This window comes from Odocoileus virginianus, chromosome 1 (genome assembly GCF_023699985.2).
Source record: "Odocoileus virginianus isolate 20LAN1187 ecotype Illinois chromosome 1, Ovbor_1.2, whole genome shotgun sequence".
NCBI classification, from domain to species: Eukaryota; Metazoa; Chordata; class Mammalia; order Artiodactyla; family Cervidae; genus Odocoileus; species Odocoileus virginianus.
The window spans coordinates 25,053,243-25,079,324 of NC_069674.1; the positions used below are offsets into that span (position 1 = coordinate 25,053,243).

The following is a 26,082-nucleotide window of genomic DNA, read 5'->3' on the forward strand; positions in this document are numbered from 1 at the left end:
GATATTTCTCCCAGCAATTTTGATCCCAGCTTGTGCTTCATCCAGTCCAGCATTTCTCATGATGTACTCTGCATATAAGTTAAATAAGCAGGGTGACAATATACAGCCTTGATGTACTCCTTTCCCAATTTGGAACCAGTCTGTTGTTCCATGTCCAGTTAGTTCTAACTGTTGCTTCTTGACCTGCATACAGATTTCTCAGGAGGCAGGTCAGGTGGTCTGGTATTCCCATCTCTTTAAGAATTTTCCACGGTTTGTTGTGATCCACACAAAGGTTGTGGTTCATAATGGTAATTATGATAGTTAACATTTATTGAGTATATACCATGTGCTGCACCCGGAGCTAGGCACTTTATACACACCATCTCATCAGGTAGGTATTATGATTAATTATTCCCATTTTACAGGTGAGAAAACTGAGGTACAGAGAGTTAACATAACTTACCTGTGGTCACTTAGCCAGTAGGTGGCAGAGTCAAGATCTGTATCTAGGCCACCTGGTTCTAGAATAGGGGTCTTTTTTCAGCCTATGAAGAAGACCCTTACCCCATACACTGCCCCAAATGGTATAAGAACCATGAACATCTCCTTGCCCTGGGAGGTAGGCAGGACAGATGAAATCTCCATTTAATGGGTGAGGAAACTGAGGCTTGGAGAGATGGAGTTACCTTGGGCACATGGTTAGTGATGGAATCTTTCATTCATCCCGTGCATGCCTGCTAAGTTGCTTCAGTCGTGTCCAACTCTTTGCAACCCCATGGATTGTAGCCTGTGAGGCTCCTCTGTCCCTGGGATTTTCCAGGCAAAGATACTGGAGTGGGTTGCCATTTCCTCCGCCAAGACATCTTCCAGACCCAGGGATCCAAGCCATGTCTCTTGTGTCTCCTGCACTAGCAAGCAGGTTCTTTACCACTAGCGTCACATGTATGCATTACCCTGCTACCACAGGCCAGGTGCTGCTGCTGGTGCTGGGCTGGGACGGACAGTGCCTGCTGCCTGGCTTAGGGTCTAGCAAACAGGCAGGAACAGGATTAGAACCTGGGTGTTCTGACCCTGACCCAAGGTCTTTCCCCTCCAGCACACACAGGGGTTCTGTCCCAGCTTCCCACTCCAGCCCTGAACAAGCCCCTCCTGGTTACCCACCTGCCCTACTGACTATGCAGGGTGGAGCAGGGGGTCGGGGGCAGACATGCAGAACCCAGACTCAGAGCTCATCCCGGCCCACCGCGGACACAGGCTGCCTGTTCCATGGGGAGGAGCACCCCGAAGGCAGTAGCTGGAAGCCTCCCGACAGCCCCTGCTCCTCCTGCATGTGTCATGAGGGTGTCGTCACCTGTGCCCGCGTCCAGTGTTCCACCTCCTGCGCCCAGCCCCACCAGGGGCCCAGGGATTGCTGCCCTCGGTGCTCCGGTATGCCCTTGATGCCTGGGGAGGGCTGAGGCGGGGGGTGGCAAGGAGGCAGAGCCAGTCAGCATCTCCCTGTCACTGCATTGGGCTGGGTGGCCCCCATTCCTATACACACTCCAGTCTCTGAGGTTGGGGGAGTCCAGGGGGCAGAGAACCCCACCCCTGGCATGGCGGCCAGTCTGAAAGTTCCCTGGTTTTGTTCTACTCTTACCCCACCCCACCTGTACCCCTCCCACCCCCCACCCCCCAACCTTCACCCTCCAACAAGACTGTGAGCATGAGGGTCGGAAGTATGAGCCAGGAGAGAGCTTCCAGCCTGGTGCAGACCCCTGCGAAATATGCGTCTGTGAGGTAGGGGAGGGCACCGTGGAAGGGCAGCCTCGACACTGGGGAGCAGGCACTGTGGGGTCAGGGACAGGAGTGTGTCCTTGTGGCCAGGGAGAGAGGCAGGGGCTTGGGGTGAAGAGCCGACAGGGCCAGGAAGTCTGGGGTTGTGGGGCAGGCAGTGGGCAGGCCCACCCCGCTGGAGTGGAGGGTGGCATGGGTAGAAATCTGGGGGGAGGCACCTGGAAAGTGGTCAGGGGCCCTATTGGGGAAAGTCTATTTGAAAGAACTGTGAGTCAATGGAAGGGTTTTGAGCAGTCAAATGATGTCATGGATCGGGAGATTAGGCAGTAGGACTGGGGAGGGAAGATGCCCTGAGCTTGCAGAAGGCTCAAAGGTCACACAAACGCTCACGCCCAAGTGACTACAGGAGCAGGCACCCCATAGAGGGTGGGGGGTGGGGGGCAAGTCTGGGGAGAGATTGAGTCTCTCTGCAGACAGAGTTGCCTGGAGTCCAGTGGAAAGGGGGCGGCTCTTGGCTTCCATGGCCCGGATCCCACCCTCTGCCCTCTTGCTCAGCTGCAGCCTGAGGGGACACCCAGCCTGAGCTGTCACCGGCAGCAGTGCCCCCGCCTGGTGGGCTGCCCCGCCAGCCAGCTCCTGACCCCCGGGCCCCAGCAATGCTGCCCCACCTGTGCCGGTGAGTCCCCGGACTGGCAGGGAGGTCAAGAGGGCAGGGCTGCCACCCCCCAGAGTGACACCAAATGGGCCAGCCAGCTCTCCTCCACAGTCCCAGCCCCTTCCTGAGTCCAGTGGGTTGTTCTAGAAGCCCACACCCTAGCCAGTGAGACCTGTATGGCCCTAAGGGGAAACCAGGGAAACTAATTGTTGCAGGGAGAAATATCAATAACCTCAGATACAAAGGTGACACCACCCTTATGGCAGAAAGCAAAGAAGAACTAAAGAGCCTCTTGATGAAAGTGAAAGAGGAGAGTGAAAAAGTTGGCTTAAAACTCAACATTCAAAAAACTAAGATCATGGCATCTGGTCCCATCACTTCATGGCATATAGATGGGAAAACAATGGAAACAGTGACAGACTTTATTTTCTTGGGTTCCAAAATCACTGCAGATGGTGACTGCAGTGATGAAATTAAAAGACACTTGCTCCTTGGAAGAAAAGCTATGACCAACCTAGACAGCATATTAAAAAGCAGAGACATTATTTTGCCAACAAAGGTCCATCTAGTCAAAGTTATAGTTTTCCCAGTGGTCATGTGTGGATGTGAGAGTTGGACTATAAAGAAAGCTGAGTGCCGAAGAATTGATGCTTTTGAACTGAGGTGTTGGAGAAGCCTCTTGAGAGTCCCTTGGACTGCAAGGAGATCCAACCAGTCAATCTTAAAGGAAATCAATCCTGAATATTCATTGTAAGGACTGAATGAAGGAAGAAGGTGAAGCTGAAGCTCCAATACTTTGGCCACCTGATGTGAAGAACTGACTCATTGGAAAAGACCCTGATGCTGGGAAAGATTGAAGGGGGAGGAGAAGGGGACGGCAGAGGATTCGATAGTTGGATGGCATCACTGACTTGATGGACGTGAGTTACAGCAAGCTCTGGGAGTTGGTGAAGGACAGGGAGGCCTGGCGTGCTACAGTCCATGGGGTTGCAAGGAGTCGGACAGGACTGAGTGACTGAACTGAACTGAGCTGAGCTGAAGCCTGCTGCCTCTTGTCCAGCAGGTGGTGCTACAGGGTTGCAGGTGTGCAGGCTGCTGGCTTGTTGAGAGCAGGGATCTTAGGACCAGAGGGGCACTGAGCGGTCCAGCTACAGAGGTGGGGAGAGCTATCCTTACCAACACCTGCTAGAATGTGCTGCAGGGGGAGAGAAAAATAATAATACTTTTTAAGCACCTACTGTATGCCACGTACTGCTGTTGTTGTTGTTCAGTCATTCAGTTATGTCCGACTGTTTGCAACCCCATGGACTGTAGCACGCCAGGCTTCCCTGTCCTTCACCATTTCCCAGAGCTTGCTCAAACTCATGTCCATTAAGTCAGTGATGCCAACCAACCATCTCGTTCTCTTTCGTCCCCTTCTCCTCCTGCCTTTAATCTTTCCCAGCATCAGGGTCTTTATTAATGAGTTGGCTCTTCGCATCAGGTGGCCAAAGTATCGGAGGTTCAGTTTCAGCATCAGTCCTTCCAATGAATATTCAGGACTGATTTCCATTAGGATGGACTGGTTGGATTTCTTTGCAGTCCAAAGGACTAGAGGCTTCTCCAACACCTCAGTTCAAAAGTATCAGCCTTTAAGGTGCTCAGCCTTCTTTATGGTCCAACTCTCACATCCATACATGACTACTGGAAAAAACATAACTTTGACTAGATAGACTTTTGTTGGCAAAGTAATATCTCTGCTTTTTAATATGCTGTCTAATTTGGTCATAGCTTTTCTTCCAAGGAGCAAGCATCTTTTAATTTCATCACTGCAGTCACCATCTGCAGTGATTTTGGAACCTAAGAAACTTTAAAGTCCATCATTGTTTCCATTCTTATTAAGCACCTACTGTATGCCACACACTGTACTTGTTACTTTTATTTATTTTTTTACATTTTTTGGATTCTCTTTTATTCTTTTGTACTTGTTACTTTTAATAAACAGTTTCACATTTACTTCTCACAGTTACCCAGTGATGAGGAATTTTACAGATGAAGAAATTGAAGTTCAGAGAAATTGATTAATTTGCCAAAAAGTGGCACAGGCTCTGAGTGTTGGAGCCAGGATTGGAACTGGGGTACCTGGCTCATTGTGCTTCCTTCCAGACAAAATGAACAGAAGTGGGAGGGGCAGGCCAGGCAGCTGCATGGTCCTTAGCCACCTCAGGCTGAGGAAGCCACACCTTGCCCGTTTCCAGGGTCCCCATCCTAGCAGAGTTCCTTGTCAAGAGTCCAAACTTTTCTTGGCTGAAACAAAAGGAAAAAGGATTTGTCTTCCCTGGAGTCAAGGTGTCAGGGCTATAAGTATGTCCTGGGCTCAAGAAATCCCGGGACACAGTAAGGGGGCAGGCAGTCAACTGGGCTTTCGTCCCTGCTCCCCCAGCATCTCCCATACTGCATTCTTGTCTTCACAGAAGCACTGAGTCACTGCACAGAGCACCTGCTGGGGTCTGAGCTGACCCCACCAGACCCCTGCTACACCTGCCAGTGCCAGGTGAGCCGTCTGGCCTTGAGGATTCCTCCAGCCCCCTCTTCTTCCTCCTCTGTAGCTGTGACTCCTCTGTTTAGCACCTCCAGGCTTCCCAATTGCCCCAACAGCATTCGCCCACTTGTCCTGAATGTCACATTTCACCTAGGCCCTGCGCCTTCCCTGTGGTTTCTACCTGTGCTGTTCCCATGCCCTTCCATAGGACCTGACTTGGCTCTGCATTCACCGGGCCTGTCCTGAGCTCAGCTGTCCCCTGCCGGAACGCTACATACCTCCTGGGAGCTGCTGCCCCGTGTGCCAGGGTTCGTGCCCAGTTTTGTTCTGCATCCTCAGAACATGCGCCAGGAGGGAGACAGGAGGCGTGGCCTCTATGGGCCAAGTGGGCAACCTGGGGTGTGCACTCCGAATGCAGGGTTTGTTCTTTTATAGAAATGGAGGGCTGTGCATTAGCGGAGGGACCCGTGAGGTGGAGGGAGGAGTGAATGGAGCCTGGATTCTCGAGGGCTGGCCAGAGAGGGCCAACACTCTCAGAGGGCATTGCACTGCTGAGCTGGCAGCCAGACCAAAGGAAAGTTCTGGCTCTTTCAGTTTCTGGGACGCTCTGGATATCCTGGGCTCTGACGTAAGGTCTGCCATTTAGTCCGCCATGGTGCTGCTGGTTGAAGAAATTAACACCCCCAGGGTACTAATTAGATGGGGTGGGCACTGCCCTGCCCCGGGCCTTCAGGGTGAGCTCATGCAGCCAGAATGACAGTGCCTCCCCATCCCCATTTCTTTGTCCTCAGAATGTGTGGTGGAGGCTGAGGGCCGGACAGTGGCGGATGGAGAGAGCTGGCGGGACCCCAGCAACGCCTGTGTCACCTGCACCTGCCGTGTGAGCTGGGGGAGGGAGGGTGGGGGGTGGAGGACCTTACAGACGGATAAAGGGAAGGGCCTCAGGACACCGGACCAGGGAATATGGGGTCTTGGAGGTAATTATAAAAAGGCAGCCCCTCTGGGTGAGAGGGCAGAGGTGCCCCTGTGTGAGGGCAAGCAGCTGAAGGTGATTTCACCCCCTACTTGATCATGAAGTGGGTGCCCTTGTGGGAGAGGGGTTGCTTGCCCAGTCCCTGATGCAGAAGTGTGAGGCAGGGACTCCAAACCCTGCCGGAAGTCCCTAGAGCAATGACGTCTGTCCTCAGCGGGGCCACGTGGAGTGCCGCCTGGAGGAGTGCCAGGCGCTCACCTGCCCGCGCGGCTGGACGAAGGTGCGGGAGGCTGGCAGGTGCTGTGAGAGGTGCCAAGGTGCGGGCCAGGGCCATGGGGCTGGGGGTCGGGGCGCGGAGCGAGACCCAGCGTGAGGGACGGGCATCTGACCCTCGCCCTTCGCGTCCCCTCAGCCCCCGCCCCGTCGTGCGCGCACCAGGGCCGGCTGGTGGCCTCCGGGGAGCGCTGGGACGTGGACGCCTGCACCAACTGCTCCTGCGTGGCAGGCACCGTGCGCTGCCACAGCCAGCGCTGCCCGCCGCTCTCCTGTGGGCCCGTGAGTGCCAGGGTCTGGGGCGGAGGGATGGGTGGGCACGTGGCACCGCCCACCTGGAGCAACGGGGAAGTAGGAAACCGGGCTCTCCCGGGTCGTGCAGTGTCTGACACGGCCACGAGGTGGCGTCCTGATCCCCGCCAGCCGGAGCTCGGGAGCCCGGGAGCCTCCCCGGCGAAGCTGGGTCCCCCGGGGAGGCTCAGCATGGGGCCCGGCCGGGAGCGCGGCGTGTCTGATCGTGTGCGGGGCGGAGGCCAGGAAGAGGCCCCCGCCCTGAGTCCTGGCAGCTGCTGTCCCCGCTGCCTGCCCCGGCCCGCTTCCTGCATGGCCTTCGGAGACCCTCATTACCGCACCTTCGACGGCCGCCTGCTGCACTTCCAGGGCAGCTGCAGCTACGTGCTGGCCAAGGACTGCCGTGGCGGGGACTTCAGGTGCGCCGCTCCCTCTGCCTTTCTCCCTGCCCGGCCCCACACCCGGCCCTGCTGACCCCTAAACCCGGGCCTCCCACCGCAGCGTGCACGTGGCCAACGATGACCGGGGCCTGAGCGGCGTGTCCTGGACCCAGGAGGTGGCTGTGCTGCTGGGAGATGTGGCGGTGCGGCTGCTTCAGGGCGGGGAGGTCACGGTCAGTAGAGCCAAGGATCCGGGGACCGCTTAATCGGTTCTGTCCCCTCCTCTGTCCCGACCTCGCTCCTCCTCCCACGTCCCTTCTCCTCTAGGTGGACGGGCGCCCCGTGGCCTTGCCCTTCCTGCAGGAACCGCTGTTCTACGTGGAGCTTCGGGGACACACGGTGGTGCTGCACTCCCAGCCGGGCCTCCAGGTGCGGCCTGGGCCAGGGTGGGGCAGGGGGCGCCTCAGGCCTATCCTGTAGGAGGGGGAATACCAACTACCTACCAGGCCACGAGGCCAAGGAGCTTAGAGAGTTCTGCGGGTTTCCAAGGGGAAGAGGAATCAGAGCTAGAGAACTCCAGGTGTGATGAAAGGAGTTCTGAGCCTGGTGTCCAGCCACTGATGTGCTGGGGCTCTTAGGCCATTGCCTTAAACTAGCCCTCTGGGCCTCAGCTTTCCCATGGTCAAACCGGGGAAGGGTGGGGTGGGGAGACAATGTCAACTATCCTCTCCTAGATGATGGTTTCAGAGATTCCAATTCCCATGTCAAAGAGTAATTCACTCCCCTGCCTCCAGCCAGAAGCACATTTGTAAGTCCACAAAATAAGGCTTATCCACACTTAGGATGGGGCTTCCCAGGTGATACTAGTGGTAAAGAACCTGCCTGCCAGTGCAGGAAACATAAAAGATGCAGGTTTGATCCCTGGGTTGGGAAGATCCCCTGGAGGAGGGCATGGCAACTCACTCCAGTATTCTTGCCTAGGGAATCCCATGGACAGAGGAGCCTGGTGGGCTATAGTCCATGGTGGTTGCACAAAGTCAGACACAACTGAAGCGACTTAGCACCCACGAAAACTTAGGATACCAGACTCTACTTGTGGTTTGTCCTCTGTAGGGCCTGAATGCCCGTGAGGGAGTGAATCTCTGGAAGTGGGTTGCACTTCACGGGGAAGCCTAGCTCAGGGATGATGGCGGGAGAAGGTGCCCTCCTGCGGTGCCTTCCTGACCTTGGCCAGAGCAAGCGTCCCTTCCATGAGGCACTCCAGCTGTCCTTTCTCCTCCCCTCCTGCAGGGGGCATGCTGACACACCACTGGGATGGGCCCTGGGCTTCCTGGGGCCCCTGGCTTTCTCCTGCTCTCCAGTCCCCGCCTCTCTGCACAGGTGCTGTGGGATGGGCGGTCCCAGGTGGAGGTGAGAGTGCCTGGCTCCTACCGGGGCCACATGTGTGGGCTCTGTGGCAACTTCAATGGCTTTGCCCAGGATGACCTGCAGGACCCTGAGGAGCTGCTCCGGCCCACTGAGGCTGCGTTTGGGAATAGCTGGCAGGTGAGTTGCACAGAAGTGAGGGGCTGGGGGAGGCACAGTTGAGCCTGAGTGTCAGAGCAGCCCTCTGGTAAGGAAAGGGGGGGTTGGGCTTTGGGGCTTTCAGGAAGGTTTGGAGTCTTCTTGCCTGTTACGGTGCTGGGTGGGGTGGGCCTGTTGGAAGGGATCTCATCAACTGAATCCCCAAGACCTGCTTCATCACTCACTGACTCTAAGTCTTGGACAAGACACTTAACAAGACACTTACTTTTAAGGAAAAGTAGCTGATGCTTTCTTTGCTGTTCTTGTAAGGAAGTTTTTGAGGCTAAAACAAAACATCTGGTGCAAAGCACTTGAAGAACATAGCATACGGAGGTCAGCTGCCAGTGGATGCTGTCATATCAGGGCCGCTTTCCCCACCTAGGTCCCAGAGGGCCCAGGACCTGGTTGGCCCTGTTCCAAGGGCCATGAGGTGGATCCATGCCGGGCAGCAGGGTACCGTGCCAGGCGTGAGGCCAATGCCCGGTGTGCGGTGCTGAAGTCTGCCCCGTTCAGCCGCTGCCATGCTGTGGTGCCACCAGACCCCTTCTTTGCCGCCTGCGTGTATGACCTCTGTGCTTGCGGGCCCGGTTCCTCTGCTGACGCCTGCCTCTGTGATGCTCTGGAAGCCTATGCCAGCCACTGTCGCCGTGCAGGGGTGACACCGGCCTGGCGGGGCCCCACACTCTGTGGTGAGGGGGCAGTGCCCAGGACAAGCTGGGGGAGGGGGTGACACGGAGGGCTCAGGTCTGGACAGGGAAGGTTCAGGGAGGGTCACGGGGTTGGTGGGGGAGCCTGGAGACTGGACGGTGACCCTGCCTTCCACTCCGTCCGCAGTGGTGGGCTGCCCCCTGGACCGTGGCTTCGTGTTTGATGAGTGTGGCCCACCCTGTCCCCGCACCTGCTTCAACCGGCACATCCCCCTGGGGGAGCTGGCAGCCCACTGTGTGCGACCCTGCATCCCCGGCTGCCAGTGCCCAGCGGGCCTGGTGGAGCACGAGGCCCACTGTATCTCACCCGAGGCCTGCCCCCCAGTCCTGCTCACTGGGGACCAGCTGCCCAGCCCTCCGCTCAACCCCAACCGGGAGCCCCAGGGGCCAACCTGAGCCAGGACAACACCAACCAGGACTCACCGGACATGAAGTCTCCCCTTGGCGAGCACGTCTCACCCTGCCTGGGTGCTGGGAGGCTGGGCGTGGCTCCCACAAAGACCCCAGCTGTGTTGCATCGGAAATAGTAAACTTAGGGTCCAGCCTAAGGTTTCCTTGTGTGTATATGTGCTTCTTCCCGGTGCTGGGGTGGTGGTGAGGGGGGCTGTTTGGAACGTGGGGTCCAGAGATCAGTGTCCCAGAATTGGGGTGGTGGCAGCTGTGGGGACTCGGACCCGGACCTTACACACTCTCTGAGCCTGCATCCCTGGGCTGCCCTGCCTGCCACACCCTGGGCTGCCTGGGAAACCCTGCTGTGGGCAGGAGGAGGACCCAGGAGTCCCATCCCAGCCCTGTGCTTACATGTCGTAGGCACAGCCTGTGGCCCCTCTGCGGGGGCTTCTGTGGATCCTTGTGCAATCGTGCAGGGGCTGAGGAGCCCGGAGAAGGGTCTCAGTCCCCATGTTGCATCCCCTTTCCTCCTGGTTTCAGGGATATTGAGAGCTCAGGCACCCTGTGGGCCACTCTAAGACCTGGTGACAAAGGGACCCCGAGCCTGGGGTGAGGAAGAGGAAAGACAGTATGTATGTGATGACATGCAGACCCATGATGGACCACACACACACCTCTCAGAAGCCCAGATAAACCCACGCACGTACTCTGTGTGTGTTCGCAGCTACACCCACCCCTGATGGACATGGGGGCAGGGGACACATGTGTAACTTTCAAAGACATCCTTATAGGGAAAAGAACTTGGAGTCTGAAATCGAAAAAAAAAAAATCTCCTTTTTTGACGGAAAGTCTCTTTTCAAAGAGAACTCTGAGTTCTCTCTGCCGCCTATCAGTTATGTGATCTTGATATTTTAGGGAACTTAGCTAAACAATTGGGGTTGGGGGACTCAGTTCTCCTGATGGGGCCCCCAGTATTCCAACAGGGTTGAAGGCAGGGCATTGGGCTGAACTGAGACCCCATGCCTGCTTGTTCAGCCTGCTTCCGCTGGGGCCCCTTTCACAGAGCTGTTACAAGACGTAGGCAGGCCAGGATACTTCTGACAGCAGGGGAAGATGACAGACCATCCCATATGTGTCCTCACCCGCTTTATCTCCTGTGTTGTGGGGAATAAAGAGTGACCACGGACAGTTTGGAGCAAGCATTAGGGAAGTGCGTTATAGCTCACACTTGGGACCACATCTTCCCGGAGCCTGTTTCTTGGGCTGTGTGTCTCCAGATGAGGGAGACAATGCCCTGTGTTAGTTAGGGCAGCTTACTCTCTGGGGCCTGGTCTTCTCATCTGTGAAGTGGGGATGAAGATGATACCAGTTACTTCATAGAGTTGCTTCAAGGAAGGATCACACGTCCACAGCAGCGTCTTGTGTCCTGGCATACGGTAAGCTGTTGGGAACTGCTGCCTGTTTGGCCATGTTGTTCAGTCGCTAAGTCATGTCTGACTCTTTGAGACCTCATGGACTGCAGCACACAAGGCTTCCCTGTCCTTCACCATCACCCGGAATTTGCTCAGACTTATGTCCATTGAGTTGGTGATGCCGTCCAACTGTTTCATCCTCTGTTGTCTCCTTCTCCTGCCTTCAATCTTTCCCAACATCAGGGTCTTTTCCAATGAATTGGGTCTTCGTATCAGGTGGCCAAAGTATTGGGTATATATCACATCTATAATGCAGTTGCAACCTTCATATATACAGTTTGGGGTGTTTTTTTTTTAATCTGCATGCTACTTTACTTCCATTAGAAAAACATTATCTCTGTAAAATTTGGTCCAGTTTCTTCTCCTTTACCACATTCAGACTTTAATTTTACTCAAGTAAAAGCAGAATCACAGATCTGACATAACAAAATAGTTCACATCATTAAATTAAGAGTTTAATTGAATTAGATGTGCTCATTCTTATTTCCTGAGGAATAGTAACTCATCTTTCCTACATGTTATTTCCTTCTGCTTTTATTTTTCTGAGTTAAGTAAGGCATGTCTGTTTTCCCACATCCAGCAATACAAGTGTTATAGAAGTGTAATTTATAATATTGGTAACTAGATTCATCATTAATCTTCAATTCATGTTCAGTTCCCCTTATTTTATAGTACATGGTATTGTATTTTCCTAATATTTCAACCTTAAACTTGAAAGGTTGTTTCTGAATCACGCAAAGACGCCAGGGTTCTTGGCCTCCGGAGGAGAAGAATTCAATCCGGGGCCAGAGACAAGGCTGGATCACTCAGAGCTTTTGTGAGATAAAGTTTTATTAAAGTATAAAGGAGATAGAGAAAGTTTCTGACATAGATATCAGAAGGGGGTAGAAAGAGTACCCCCTTGCTAGTGTTAGCAATGGAGTTATATACTCTCTAATGAATCCAAAGAATGTCTGGAGGTTGTAAAGACCTCACCAGACCTACTCCCATAATTTACATTTTAAGATAACAGAGTTGGCCAGAAGGTTTAATCCAAAGACTGTCCTCAAACAGGATACATCCTTGTAAAGACCAGACCTACTCCCATAATTTATGTTTTAAGATAACAGAATTAGCCAGAGGGTTTAATCCAAAGACTGTCCTCAGGCAGGATACATTATTGTTATATAATCCTAAGGAATGTAAAGGAAAAAAGTAAAAAGTTTGTCCTTTCTTCCTCCTTGAATATTCCAGACCTCTCTCTCCTTGGGGACCCCCAGACTTCTTATCAACCTGCCTAGGAAATGACTCTCTCACACTCTCCAACAAAGATTAAGCCATTAGTTTAAAAATATTAAAATTTCAGACTAAATAACTAAATAACTGGGCCCACTTAGAATCATGCTATTCCGAGAGGTCCTTGCACAGCTATTTCTTTGCTCTCAACACAGTCTCCTTTGGGCAAAGCAGCAACCTGGTAAGCAGCTCAAGCAGGAAAACTACTCTGGAAATATTGTTTGTGGATGTCATTGACAGTATTGAAGTCATTTATGTCAGCCAGCAAAACAGTTGTTTTACCACATACGTGAAGTCGCAGCCTGCTGATTTCAGAATTTCACCCATGTTTTTAAGAGCCTGTTTAGTCTCTTCTGCCACCCCTCCTGGCACAAGCTCTCCACTTGCAGGGTCCATGCCTAGCTGTCCTGAAATGTAAATGGTCCTGTTGACTAACACAGCCTGTGGGGACAAATGGCCACTGGGGCTTTCACTGTGCTGATCGCCCTTCTGATCAAAGATGACATGGCTAACCCTTTTCCCTTGCTGCCCCTCAGAGACAACGACCCAGTAAATGACTCTTACCCGTTACTCTCGGGACTCCATATATATAGTTGACATTTGAACAACATGGCTTTGAACTACACAAAAGCACTTATACTCAGAATTTTTTTCAGTAGTAAATACTACAGTACTGCACCCTCCCCGATAGCTTGAATCCTTGGATACAGAGGGCAGATTGTAAGTTATATGTGGATTTTTGACTGCAGGGAGGGTCAGGGCCCCTAATCCCTGTGTTGTTTAAGGGTCAACTGTATACATAAAACAGATGCTTATGCGGGGCTGCAAACGAGAACCTGCACACACCTCTCTCTGTCAGAGTCACAGTCCTCACCCCACACTGCCACCCACGTGGCCAAGAAACCTGGATCCAAGTCAGGCCAGCGTCTCTAGGAGACTTGGCTGAGGTCCAGGCCTGGGTCAGATGTCAGGGACCTGTGTTAATGAGCTCAGGAGCCTTTGTCTCCTTCTCGTCCCTGTCCCTGGTTCCTGGTCCTTCTCTTCTCCAGGAGAAGCAGGGAGTAGGGGGTGGGGAACACCCTCCCAGGCCCCCAACTCCATGGAGCAGGCAACCATCCTGGGGGGCCTAGGGCTCCCTTGTAGCCCCAAGCAAGTCTTGGCCCTGTACCAGCACCTCTTCCGGTTCCCTGCAGGCCTAGACCAGCTCCGGGCTGCCCTGCAGCAGGTGAGGGCCACAGGGCACCGTCTCTGAGTGGGCAGGTGTCCGTGGGGTCTGATTCCACCTTGCCTCCCCAGGTGCAAGAGGGCCAAGCCTGCCTGTCAGTCCTGGAACTGCCCAATGTGCTGCTGCAGATGGAGCGGAGCCGGCGGGCCCAGGAGCAGGTAGGGGCCGGCTGGCCAGGGGGTGCGGCAGAGGGTGGGGCAAGTGCCCCCTCACATCCCAGCACCCCACCTTCCTGCAGCTCCTGTGGGATTTGGAGCTGCTGACCGGGGCGGGCCTGGGCCTCTTCTGGCCACCCTGGGCCCAGTTCTGTGACCTGAGGGCCCAGGTCCAGCACACACAGAACCAGCTCAGCAAGCCCCGCAGCAGGACAGATGACAACTCTGAGCGGCTGTCGAGTGGGGTGAGCTGGGGCTTGGCTGAGAGCTGGGGGGTCAGTGAGACAGTGGGGCACTCGCAGTGGCCTAGAAGTGGGAGGAACATGGGCTTTGGAGACAGATCTCAGTTCACATCTCCGCTCTGATGCTTCCTGTGGACTGGAAGCCTGTTTCCTTCCTCGGCTACAGGATGGGGAAGATAAGAGCTCTTTTCAGAGGGCTGCTGGGAGGCCCGTGAACTCATCTGTATAGACGGTTTAGCACCCTGCTGGACATACAGGACCATTCCGGCCTGTTACTGTTCCATAATGAACTGTTCTAGTCCAATCAACTGCATGGTAACACCATGCCTTTAGCCATGCTACAGTGAGAGAGGAAAGCAGGTCTGATGGGGCCCAGAAGACAGAGGCGCTGATGTTCAGGGTGCCCCTGAGATGGGACCCTGAGTAGCCCCAGCCCCAGGTCCCTCCCTCCAGAGCTGGTGGCTCCCCCCCTGGCCTGCCACCCCGGGAAGGATGGTGCTGTGGTGACTGGAACTAAGATGTGCCTCCTAGTCCTGGCTCAGCACCCTGCTGCCTGAGGCCCTTTGGGCAGGTTAGTAGCTGTAGCAGGAGTGGGTGTTAGTCATGACTACTGAGGAAGTATCCAGCCAACATTTTTGGCCAGGGCTACAGTCTCATCTGAAGGCTGGAGTGGGTAGGAGGGATCCGTCTCTAAGCTCCTTGACATGGAGGGAAAGGAGAGGGGTCACACAAGGGCACAGAAGCCAGAAGATGGATCCCTGGGAGCTGTTTTAGAGGCTGCCTACCACACTGGGGGATGATGCTGTGTGGGCTGGGGCACCCCCCAATCCTTCCAGAATTCCAGGCTGTGCCCACCGCCCCAGACTGAGGACTCCCTAAGCCAGAACCATCAGCTCCTGGAGGGGTAAGTCTCCATGGAATTCTGTCCACTCCATGTTGCCACACAAAGTGACCAAACCCGGGACCCTTTGCCCTGTAGCTCTCCAGAGCCCTGCCCAGCGACCCCTCCTCATGCCCCTAACTCCTCCTGGGGCTTTTACTCAGTTGAACCCACATGGTTGCCCCACAGTCCCTGAAAAGGATAACCTCAAGTTCCAGCTCCTAGCATTCAGTGGTGGGTGAGAGGAGGCTGCCATGGACTGAGTTTGGGTGATGGGGTGGGAAGACTCCTGTAGCTTGCTGTGGGTGGGGAGTCCTACACCCCCCAACCCCCCTGGCAGCAGAACCAAAAGCAAGAGGTATGCCTGAGGCAGTCCTTGCATTCCTGCAGGGGCCGGGCAGCGGACCTGCCATCAGCCCTGGATCTGAGGGAAGCCAGCCTGGATGCAGACCCAAGGCAGGAGAGCCCTGGCTTGCCTGCGGAAGGGCCCACATCTGGTACTTTGACAGGAGGGGTTGGCAGCCAGGAGAATAGAAGCCCCTGGGTTGAATTCAGTGAAATAGATGCTGTGAGCTTAGGTTGGGACAACCCAGGAAGCCATCACCCCAAGTCCCGGGATTCTGGTTCATCCTCACCTATTCTTCCTCTCATACCTTTTTGTGGGGGTGCCAGGGGCAGCCAGGGACAAAAAGTAGGTTTTCTTTTTCAAAAAATAATTTTATTTATGTATGTATGTTTGGCTGTGCTGGGTCTTCATTGCTGCACAGGCTTTTCTCTAGTTGCAGCAAGCAGAGGTTACTCCCTAGCTGTGGTTCAGGCTTCTCATTGCAGAGGCTTCTCTTGGTTCAGAGTACAGGCTTCAGTGGTTGTGGCACTTGGGCTCCATACTTGCTGCTCCCAGGCTCTAGAGCACAGGCTTAGTCGCTCCACCGCTTGTGGGATCTTCCTGGACCAGGGATCGAACCCGCGTCTCCTGCCTTGGCAGGCAGATTCTTTACCACTGAGCCACCTGGGAAGCCCCAGGTTTTCTTTTCTATGCCAACTCTACCTGATTGGTGCCAGCCATCTCAGGCACTGTGTCCAGGAGGATTCTGAAGCTAAGCTGGGGCTCAGAGTAGAGAGTGCTGGGAATGTCTGTCTGTCCTCCCTGTCCTCCAGCGGGGATGGAATGGAATGGCAGCTCCAAGCTGCCAAGCTGCCACCCTCATGCCAGGCACTGGGGAGATACAGGGCACTTGTCCTCATCTCCGAGGAGATCACAGCCTAGTGAGAGAGTGTGACAATAAACAGGTGATTAGAATTCATCAGGATGGATGCTATGAGCCCTGGGCCTGTTCATTTAAATAAAACAGGCTCTCAAATGATTGGTTAAATAATAAGCCTGGCAAAGTCACAAGCTTTTTAATTGTGACATCGTGTACGGGCGAGAGGAGGAAAGTACAAATGATTATTTTCTGATCAACAGAAACTTTACAAGTATATTATCTCTTGGGACTACATCAGCAGAAGATATCTATTACAGCATTATAACCAGTAAAATAAATGATCCAGTAAGACAACAGATCAGAATTACAGAGGGACGGGGTTGGAGGTTATTTTCATAGTTCATGGCAATAATTTCTGAAGGCTTGGGACTCTTACCAGATGTCTTTGTTCAAAACTCTTCCAAAGACAGATTTGTTTTCACAGAGAACATTCCCATTTGGTTACTGTTATGAATATTCACACATCCATGTTGCATAAAGATGGCATTTCTTATGAGAGTTCTCAATTTAAGACCTTATGAAATCAGGTTCTTTTAAGTGGTTTTATGAATGCAAAACGATGCTCCTTCCTCCACAGCTGCAAAGGAGCAGCGACATTTCATCTCTTTTTTTAGATTCCTTTTGTTAATTATAAAGACTTGCAGTTTTTAGACTAGCCTCTGGCCTAAAATTCCACTTCTTGAATTTCATTTGATTTTGCTGTCCAGAAACCAAGAAAGAGCTAAAGAGGATTATCCTTAACAATAGAAAAGTCAGGCGCCCATTGTGGGGCTGGACAGGCACACGAGAACAAAGTAGGGGGTGTCCTTAAGAGGGACTGGTGGCCCTGGCAGACAGTCCCTTCCTGCTCCTGGGCTGCCTCTGGCGGTTTTGAGGAAGACGGTGTATAGGTTCCTCCGAGGTGGTCCTTGGCTGAGAGGATGAGGAAGATGGGGTCAGCTGTTGGCAGGCCAACCTGACAAGCAGACACATAGCAGGCTGTGTAAATAAAGGTGGAATGGTAAGCTGGGAAGGCCTTGAAGTTCCAACACCAGCCCTCAGGGTACCCTACCACCGCCACTCAATTCAGTCCCCTCACCTGCTGGGGACTCCCTGGGCTTCCTGGTTCCAGTTCAGGGGTGTTGTGTGTGAGGGGCTGGGACATGAGCAGACATCTGTCTTTCTCCTTCAGGTTGCTTCCAAGAGCTGAACCTCACCACCAGCAGTAGCCCTGGAGAACCAGGAATCTCAGAGTTCGAGGTGAAAGGGTGGAAGTTTCCTGGGCAAGACCCCTCTCAGATTGGGGATAGCAGAGGTGGGGTCTGCCTGGGAGGAGACTGCTGGGGTGAGAAGCCCGCAGCCAGGTGGAAAAAGGGGCCATCGCTGAAGCACCTTTTAAACTACATACATGGGTCTGGGGCTTCCCAGGCTATCTTCCACGAGGCTGCAGTCAGGCATGACTGAGTGACTAAGCACAGCACAGCACAACATGGGCTTTACAAATGCAGGAGTCAGGCCAGGGGCCTAATGGGAGTAAGGCCGACCAGGGCCCTGGGGCTCCAGGTTCCCCTGAGGGAAGTGGCCCTGGAGGGAGGATTCCCTCACAAACCTGGGACCAAGTGTTCTTCCTTCCTAGGACCTGGCCCAGAGGCAAGAGGGGAGCCAAGCAGAGCCCACGCCCCAGAGGCCCCATCAACTATCATCTGGGAGCCTACAGGAGAAAAAGCTGGCTCAGGGAGCCCCAGGGCGCCCAGGCCTCCCCTCCCCGGGCCTGCCAGAACCCCAAGATCCCCTGGAGGGGCTGGGCTGGAGCCTGGGCCAGGAGAGAGCAGAACAGAAGAAACTGCTAAGGAATGAGATTCCTCACAGTCAGAGAGAGGGGGACCCTCAGTGTCAGAGTAAGAGAGAGACAAACCAGGGTCCGAGTGGGGAGGCCACTCAGGCTCTGATGGAAGAGGTCTCTCAAGGTCAAAGATGGGAGGGCCTCCAGGGCGAGCACAAAGGGGCGCCTCCAGGTCAAAGCGAGAGTCGCCTCAAATGCGAGAGAAAGGAGGCCCTCCCGGAGCCGAGTGCAGACTCCCCTCGGGGTTCGGGAGAGAAGATCCTCCAATCTTCCGAGGGCAGAGCCTGTATCCCACCAGGCTGGGAGGCGGCTTGGGGAGAGGGGCCCCGGGATAAAGGCGGCTCCCCGGGGGACATCTGCAGGTCCCTGGGGGAACGGATGCGGCAGCCTGGGGGAAGGGCGGGCCCGGGGCCCCGGGGTAGGACCACCCAGCTGATGCAGGTTAAGACCTACGGCCTGAGAAGAGACAGCGCACCGGCCCTGGGAGCGCAGTGGCCCCTCCGGGAAGCGTCGCGGGCTCCCCTTCAGCTCGCTGGGCCCCTGACCCGGCCACTGCTCCCAGGCCCAGGAGCGGTGATGCTAGAGGCCCCATGCACTGGGGTCTCCGGGCAGCGGGAGCGCTCCGCTGCTCTCCCAGGGCACCTGGGCCCGGTGCGCGATCCGCCCTCGCTTCAGGGCCCAGGAGAAAGCCCTGGCCCCGCGGAGCAGGAGCGGGGCGGCTCCACGGGGCTTCCGGGCGCCTTCGGGAGACCGAGGGGTGCTGCGGAGGCCCCCAGAACCTCGAAGACCGCGTGGCCCGAGCCCCCGAGCAGAGACCGGGCGTCGGCGGGCATGAACGCCGCGCAGCAGGCGTCGGCTCTGCAGCGGCTGCTCGAGCTGAATCGCGAGGCCAGACGCCGGCGGCAGCGGGACCGCGAGCGGCAGCGCCTCCGGGTGCGCGGCCGGGCTGGGCGGGCGGGGCCCCGAGGGGCGGCCGCTGGGCCGCTGACAGTCGCCTCCTGCAGGTCCTGGAGCGCCTCCGCATCGCCAGGAACCGCCACTGCCGGGTGCACCCCCTGGAACCCCCACCGAGCCCAGCTCAGCTCCCACCACAGGCAAGACCCCCAGGAGAAGGCGGTGGGGCCACAACGACCCTGCCGGGGCGGGGGCCGGTGGCCGAGCTGGGAGCGACCTGGATCGCTTTGCCTGGAGTGTATCCCGCACTTGCCATAACACCTGCGGAGCGGGCCGACCCGGCTGCTGCCCTCTGCTGGCCGCTTCGAGTCCGGAGGCCGGGAGGCACGGGCAGGTGGTCAGCGTTCCGTCCCTCCCCAGGAGGACGCGGCAGGGCGACGACGCGCCCTGAGGGAACAGCTGGAGCAAACGCTTCGGGAAAGGACCGGGCGGCTGCGAGCCCTCGGGGCCAGGTGAGGGGACGGAAGGGGAGTCTTGTGGGGTGGTGGCGGTCACTTTTTCCTGACATCTGGGATGAAAGTCCACTCTTTTCCCCAGGAATACCCAGAACTTCCAGCAGCTACTGTGGGCCCCCGGCGCTGTGGAACCTGACGAGCATCACCCACCCTTCCGAGGCCCCTCTAAAGTCTCTGATGAATCCTCAAGGAGATGATTAAAGAGACGCGGGTTTAAGGGAAAGGGACGAGGGCAACCGGCAGGTCGGAGGGAGTTTCAGAAAGGCCCAGAACGCAGCCTCCGCGCCTGGGAGAGCCACAGACACAGACACACATGCAGCTTCGCCCCACCAGGAGGTGTGTTATTTCTTCTTCCCTCCCCTAAGCTCTCTGCCCTGCTCAAGGTCAGAGGGCCAAATCCCGGGGATCAAGGAGCGCGAAGGCCCCATTCTTGCGGAAGAAAGATTCAGTGCGGCACATCTTGCAGAAGACCAGTTCTTGCTTCACTGGAGGGCCTGGGAAAAGATGTCAAAGGCCAGGAGTGGGTTCCTGGGAAAAGAACCCACAGAGCACAGGAGCCCTGCCTGCATAGCCCTAGGAGTCTGCCTGTGTTGTATCCACTTTGTAAGTGTGCAGAAATAAAAAGAAATGCTTCTGAGAAGCGGGAGTTACAGGGAAACAGGGAGCTGGCTGGCTGCCCACCCGGATTAGCAGTGATGGCCAAATGCCAGTCAGCTGTGTGCCAACACCTCCCCCAGCCTCAGAATCCTCCAGAGGTGGGTGGTGGGACTCCCATCCGTGCTTGCTACAGGGACAGACAGAGCTGGATTTCTCTGGGGGCAGACAGGGCTTCTTTCTACCTCCTGCTTTCATTTGGAAATTATTCCCTTTCCTCTCCCTTTAGGGCCCTGGGGCAAATCTCCGTTGGGCCCTGGGGGGATTTTTTTGTTAAGGCCAAATTTCAACTGTGTTTATCCTCAATCATCCACCTTTTCCGTGCAGGAACTGGAGAAAACACCTGACTAACTAGTCTCACCTGAAATTCATGACCACAGACAGCAAAGGAACTCTCCTTCAGGCAGCAAACCCATGACACTCCCTGGCATTTTCTGTCCACACCTTGACTCTTAAGCTCAAACTACACCATTGCCTTCGCTCCTCTCCTACCCAGTTGACGACCACGAGTCAATCTAGATGGACAGCCTTCTTGCCAATTCCATGTCCCTACATATCACTGTGTCCCCCCACCCCTGCACCTTCTCCCTGCGTGATCCAGCCTCTGGAGCAACCTGGGTGAGCCCACCCACTCTCAAGGCTTTAAAGAGCACCTATATTCTGATGACTCCCAAAAATGTGTCTTCAGCTCAGACCTCGCTCCAGAGGGCCAAATCACTGACACCTCCAGCAAAAACACGGCCAACGCTGACCTTCACACCCCCCAGCACCCTCCCTACCCCCAGTCTCCCCTGCTGGAGCTGCTTCAAACACCTGCGTGTTGCCATTGTGTTCTCTCCTTCGGTCATTCAAACCACCAGTAAGTTCCATTGTGTCTTCCTCCAAAACACATCCGGAATAGATTTCAGCTCAACTGCTAATCACTCAAGCCCAAGCCACCGTCTTTCTTGCCAGGATAACTCAACCATCTGTCAGAGTTTGTTCTTACCCCTGAAAAGGCCACTACCTACAAAATAGTCAGGGTGATTTTTTTTAAGTAAATCAGTTTCATTCACCTGTTTAAAGCTCACTGTGGCTTCCCCTTAAACTTAGAATAAAACCCAAACTCCTCTCCCTTGTCAGTTAGCTCACTCGGCCTTTAGGTCCTCAGAGAGGCCTTTCCTGACAATCCATCCTAAAGCTGCGCACGCCCCTGCCTCCTCACCCATCAGGCCATTTCATTCTGGAACTTGGCCTTCTCTTGTTCTTACGTTTCTCTACTAGGATGGATGCCCCCAAAAGGAGTGTCCATGTGTCTTGTGTGTCTAGTGCCAAGAGCACTGCCTGGCTCGTGGCAAGTTCTCTGTGTCTGTGAGGTGGATAATTTCCGGGAGGTTGGGGCTCACCCAGCTGCCAGCCATATGTGAAGTTGGTGGTGATGGGAAAGAGGTAGCGTTTCTCTGGCATGTCCAGTTTTCGGGTGCTGAGGTAGCGGTAGCGGCCCTGGAAGTCATGGGAGATGCCTTCGTACAGCAGGGCCCGGGTGGCAGGCGGGACTGGGTACATCTCTGACTGAATAGGAGCCTCCAAGGAGGGGCTGGAGGCCCTGGAAGGAACTGCTTTGGGGGGGGGTGGGGGTGAGAGTGGGGCTTTGGGGGGCAGGGTTGGCAGCTTGAGGGGCAGGCGGGCTGCAGCCTTGGCCTTCTGCTTGGCCTTCACCAGGGACCCGTACTTGTGGTGCCACTCGCAGCGCAACATCTTCTCCCTCAGGTATTCCTCCTTCCAGAAGTTCTGCCGCACCGTGTCCATGCTGAGTTGCCGAGACATGGAGGCACAGGAAAGAGCAGGAGCGGGGTGCCTGCCGCCAAGGGGTGAGCACAGCAGGCAGAGTCCCTCTGACAGCAGGTGGCTGCCCAGGGACAGTCACTCGGCAACCGTGCCTCACCTCACACAGGGCCATGCCCTCAGCATACTTCACCTGCCTTGCTTGCTGAGGCAGCCTCAGGCCAGGGCCCACTGGCTAAGAGCCTTGACCCCCAAACCTCTTGCCAGACTCAAGCTAAGTATCTCTGGCTTCCAGGTTTGCTGTGGTTCCTGCTTCCATCCCTTGAGGTCCCGACCCCTCCCAGCCAATAGAGACTCAAGCAGGGGCATCAGGGGTCTGGACACAAGCCTGCTTCCATTCCTCCCTGCCAGAGCTGGTTACATTTAATTCAGAAGACCAGGCTGGCACAATCTTCTCAGTCCAACTCTTCTAGGCCTGGGTCTTTGGCAAAGCCTTTTCCAGCCCTGCCAATCAAATCACCCCCACAAGAGCCTCCTTCCACATGTCCTTCCTAGCACCCAGCCTCAGATTAGAGAGAAGCAAGAACATTATTTTAATTTAACATCAACAATGACACTGTGTAACAGCACAGGGAAGAGGTAGTGGAGAGAAGACACTCAGGTTTCCTGTACCCCAACCAGCCTTAATTTTAATGGCAGAGCCCCAGCAACCTTGGAAGCACCCCACCTCTGATGCCTCTCAGTGGAAAGGGAAGGGGCAGGGAATTGGAACTCAGAGGCTAAGATCTTAAAGAAGGGCTGATGGCAAGCCTGGGGAGAGGCCGCAAGGCGGAGGGGAGTCCTCTAGCGCAGGTCTTCGGCCGTGAACATGCCCCTGGCCCTGCGCAGGATGGAGTCCTTGGCAGCATCATACGGGTGCTCCTTGGACGGGATCTCCAGTACGGCCGGAATGGAGCGCTGGTGGGCGTCAAGGGCGTGCCGCACCATCTCTGCGATGTACTGGTTGATAAGGATGATGCCAATGTCATCCCGATTTAGAAACTGCCTGGAAGGAGAGATGAGAAGGGAGTCCAGGGAGGCCCACTCTGAGTTGGTGGACTGGGCCACAGATGGAATGGGCTTAATCCAGAGAGCACAGTGGACAAGAGAAAAGGGTGCTACACTAAACTCTCCACTCTGTTTAGAGTCAATTTCATTCAAAAGCTAAAGGCATGGCTTCTACCCCACCCCAACCACCTGGAAGACTCCCAAATGATCTGCTAATGAAGATGAGGGTACGTGCTGGTGCATTCCTTATGGTGCCTTCAGGTAAGAATGGGAGAGGACAAGACTATATGTGCCAGTCTCTTTGTATCTGCATAAAGAAAAAAGCAGAAAGATAAAGAAAAAAATACATGATGAAGGAAGGAAGTAATGAAGTAGAAGAGGTCAGCAGTTGAGACTGTGACTTCTCAATGTGTATTTGAGAATTTACAAATATTAATTTACAATTTACAAATAAATTTACAATTTACAAATATTAATTTGTAAACCAAATGAACATGTTAACTTTTCAAAAGGAAACAGGTTAAATTTCTAAACACACACACACACACACAAGACCACACCACGTGGCACGTGGGATCTTAGTATTCCAACCAGGGATGGAAATCCATGCCCCCTACTGTGGAAGCATAGAGTCTTAACCACTGGACTTCGAGGGAAGTCCCCATAAAAATTTTTAAGGGGGGACGGTGCTGTTCAGACCACTCATGGTCTATGCTGATGAGGGCAGGGGGTGGATCAGAGGGGAAGTTTGGCCTGAGCCAGGAACACAGCATAGGAAGAGGAAAATCAGTAATGAAGGAATCATACTTTCCACACAGAAAGAACCTGGCATTGGGCTCTTACTTTCTTGTGATCACCCACATATTCATTAATTTATTTACTCATTAAAAACTATTTACTATTAAAAAATAAAAACTATTTACAGAGTAGCTACTCTTTACCAGACACTAAGGGAGGTTAGATTTGATGATTTCAGAGGTCCCTTTTGGTTGGAAACTTGAAAAGATCTTGAAGTAAAATTTGTCCTTCTCTCAAGACAACTTGAGTCACTTTACCAGACTGCTTAGAGATCAGCCTCCTGGGTCAGGGCCAATCATACCCCAGGCAATAGGAACCAGTCTTAGCCGGCAGCTCAGGGCTAGGCTGTTTAGGGGAAAACAGGCGGGAGAGGTTTGTTCTTAGCACTTGGCATAGGGACTCCAGAGAAGGGGCGTGGGAAAGGACAGGTGGCTGGCGCTCTCAACTGTAGTCACCAAGTCACCTCCTGGATTAAAAGACATGGCTGAACCCACAGCTTGAAGCTCCTGCTTTTAACCCAGGACAGGAAATGAAGATCTGAAGTGCAAGGTATCAGTAGAAGGTAGGATAGTCCTGATATTCTGTCCGCTGAGCTCAGGACAATGGGAAATTCCAAAGCAGACCGAGAGCTGAAGGAGCAGAGTGTGGCCCTGGCTTAAGAAAGGCAGAAAAGGTGAGACTGGGTTCAAATCTTTCCTCTATCTTTTTCCAAATTGTAGGACTTTAGTGTGTGCCTTTAACCTCTCCGAACTTTAGTTTTCTTACCCGTAAATGGGAATAACCCCTATCTTACATGACGACTGTGAGCTTCTAAGGGAGATGAAAACACATGAAAGCCCGAGCCCACTGCCCAGGTGTTCACTGAGTGGTTCCTTTAGGGGTCACAACTCACAAGAGTCGAGCGCTTGCAATGAATGGGTCCTGCTCTACCGGTGAACCGGGAGCTGAGAGTGGCCGTCTCCAGGCCTGGGCACTCTGGAAACTCAGCTCTGGCCGGCCAGGTTGGACCAAAGGGCGGTGCCCGGCGGTCATGAGCTGTTCCCCTTCTTTCCTGACACACGGTCATGTGAGAGGGGCCTTTGTGGCCCCGATCTAGCCCTGGTCCCACCGAGCCCCAAAAGGGAACTTGGGCCGCAATGGCCTCCTCTCAGTCGGTGGACCGACCCCCCGCCACCGACCCTCGAGGACGGAGTCTGACACTTCAGCCAAAGTTTGGAAGCCCAATGCCGACCCCCGCCCCCAGCCTTCTCCCTCCCCGCGCTCCCACCAGGCAGCAGAGGGTCCCGTCCAGGCCTCGCGGTCTACCTTACCGGAAAGTGTCTTCGATCTCATTGATGGTAGTATCCTTCTCCACCACCAGGAAATTAGGGTGGCGGTTCTTGTTAAGCTCCCCTATGCCGCCCAGCAGGAAGCCAGTCACAGTGTCCTCGTCTCCGATCACGGCAATTAGCTTCCCCCTCCCCGCCATCCTCACAGACAAGCCGAGATCCTCAGCGACCGCCGGGTGTCACCGAAGCCCTGCCTTCGCACCGCACCGCCTTCTGCCGGCACCTCAACCCCCCCAACGCTTTGGACATGCGCAGTTGTACCACTCCGCCTCCCGGGACATGCGCATTAAGAGCAGAAGCGCCTGACTCAGAATTCGCCTGCGCCATAATGGGAGGCCAGAATCGGGGACTACGATTCCCAGAAGTCCGCGCGGTACAGTCGACTCTCGCAGGTAAGTTCGCTGCTTCGTTGGACGGAGGTGAGGCAACTGCTGTTAGACGTCTGGACGCCTACGGAGAGACGGTTTCTGTTCTCCAGGGTAAGGTCCAAGTCTCTGTCGTGTATGTATGTGTGCATATAGTTAACAACTAGTGCATATTTGCTCAATTAATAAAAGGATAGATAAGTTAATGGTGATACTCTTTAGTGAGTAGTGTGTCAATTGTTAAAATGTGAAACGTACGTGGAAGCGCCCATCAGTGTAACTAACCCATGCGAGAGAGGGGCCGCGCGAAGAAGGTCGCTAGCTGGATGAGGCTGGTAGAGATGAGGACAAGAGGGTGGTGTTGGGGAGAGAAACAGCACGTGTGAAGACTTAGGGACTAGAGAGAACCTAGTGCCTTCAAGGAAAGAAAAAGAATTTGGAAGTTATCCTGAGGACAGAATTATTCTGAAGCCACTGAAGGATTTTAAGCAAGAGAATGATATGGCCAAATTTATGTACTAGCGATAGGTTGAGACCTGTGCTGTGTGAGGAGGCAAGACTGAAGAAGAAACCATTGTGGGAAGAGAATGATGGTGGACAGATCCCAGGGAGTGGGAGTGGGGGATGTGAGAGTCCGGTGGAGCCAAGAGATATTTAGAGACAAAGTGGACAGAACTGGTATTGGATATGTTTGGGGAGATAGACAAGATGACTTCCAGGTTTCTGGCCTGTGCAGCTAGATGGACGGGAGTCACATTCCTGAGAGAGTGAACTCTGAGATGAACATGTTGAAGGAGAAAGGTCCACTCGCTCCCCCTCCCTTCTAACAAACAGATGTCCTGGCATCTGGCGTTTGATCTGCGGATTGAGAGC

At 54.5% G+C, this 26,082-nt stretch overlaps 4 protein-coding genes and 1 pseudogene across 4 annotated transcripts in view; 2 read left to right on the top strand and 3 right to left on the bottom strand.

Moving 5' to 3' along the window:
• Positions 1-9,666, top strand: part of KCP (kielin cysteine rich BMP regulator) — a 29,028-nt gene extending 19,362 nt beyond the window's left edge. Inside the window, exons 27-40 of the mRNA XM_070475316.1 lie at positions 1,237-1,410; positions 1,676-1,758; positions 2,311-2,431; positions 4,864-4,943; positions 5,140-5,239; positions 5,723-5,811; positions 6,119-6,221; positions 6,317-6,459; positions 6,715-6,887; positions 6,970-7,081; positions 7,176-7,277; positions 8,229-8,393; positions 8,794-9,100; positions 9,246-9,666. Of these exons, the coding sequence (XP_070331417.1) occupies positions 1,237-1,410; positions 1,676-1,758; positions 2,311-2,431; positions 4,864-4,943; positions 5,140-5,239; positions 5,723-5,811; positions 6,119-6,221; positions 6,317-6,459; positions 6,715-6,887; positions 6,970-7,081; positions 7,176-7,277; positions 8,229-8,393; positions 8,794-9,100; positions 9,246-9,514 (2,021 nt within the window). The 3' untranslated portion in view covers positions 9,515-9,666. The remainder of the gene's footprint in view (positions 1-1,236; positions 1,411-1,675; positions 1,759-2,310; positions 2,432-4,863; positions 4,944-5,139; positions 5,240-5,722; positions 5,812-6,118; positions 6,222-6,316; positions 6,460-6,714; positions 6,888-6,969; positions 7,082-7,175; positions 7,278-8,228; positions 8,394-8,793; positions 9,101-9,245) is intronic.
• Positions 9,667-12,358: 2,692 nt separating this feature from the next.
• On the bottom strand, positions 12,359-12,761 carry LOC110125551 (2-iminobutanoate/2-iminopropanoate deaminase pseudogene; annotated as a pseudogene).
• Positions 12,762-13,354: 593 nt separating this feature from the next.
• Positions 13,355-19,893, top strand: LOC139037809 (collagen alpha-1(XXII) chain-like). Its single transcript, XM_070475470.1, has 9 exons — positions 13,355-13,480; positions 13,552-13,638; positions 13,719-13,880; positions 14,714-14,781; positions 15,148-15,254; positions 17,194-17,316; positions 17,780-18,777; positions 18,849-19,250; positions 19,336-19,893. Exons 1-9 carry the CDS (start codon positions 13,355-13,357, stop codon positions 19,387-19,389), a joined length of 2,127 nt encoding a protein of 708 aa, XP_070331571.1. The 3' UTR covers positions 19,390-19,893.
• SPMIP1 (sperm microtubule inner protein 1) lies at positions 19,574-22,136 on the bottom strand. The gene is made up of 2 exons (XM_020874664.2): positions 21,293-22,136; positions 19,574-19,747 (listed from the first exon to the last, which is right to left on the bottom strand). Exons 1-2 carry the CDS (start codon positions 21,711-21,713, stop codon positions 19,638-19,640), a joined length of 531 nt encoding a protein of 176 aa, XP_020730323.2. The 5' UTR covers positions 21,714-22,136; the 3' UTR covers positions 19,574-19,637.
• A 104-nt stretch (positions 22,137-22,240) lies between these two features.
• ATP6V1F (ATPase H+ transporting V1 subunit F) lies at positions 22,241-25,078 on the bottom strand. The gene is made up of 2 exons (XM_020874665.2): positions 24,827-25,078; positions 22,241-22,716 (listed from the first exon to the last, which is right to left on the bottom strand). The coding sequence occupies exons 1-2, from the start codon at positions 24,982-24,984 to the stop codon at positions 22,515-22,517; spliced, it is 360 nt and encodes a 119-aa protein (XP_020730324.1). The 5' UTR covers positions 24,985-25,078; the 3' UTR covers positions 22,241-22,514.
• Positions 25,079-26,082: the final 1,004 nt, after the last annotated feature.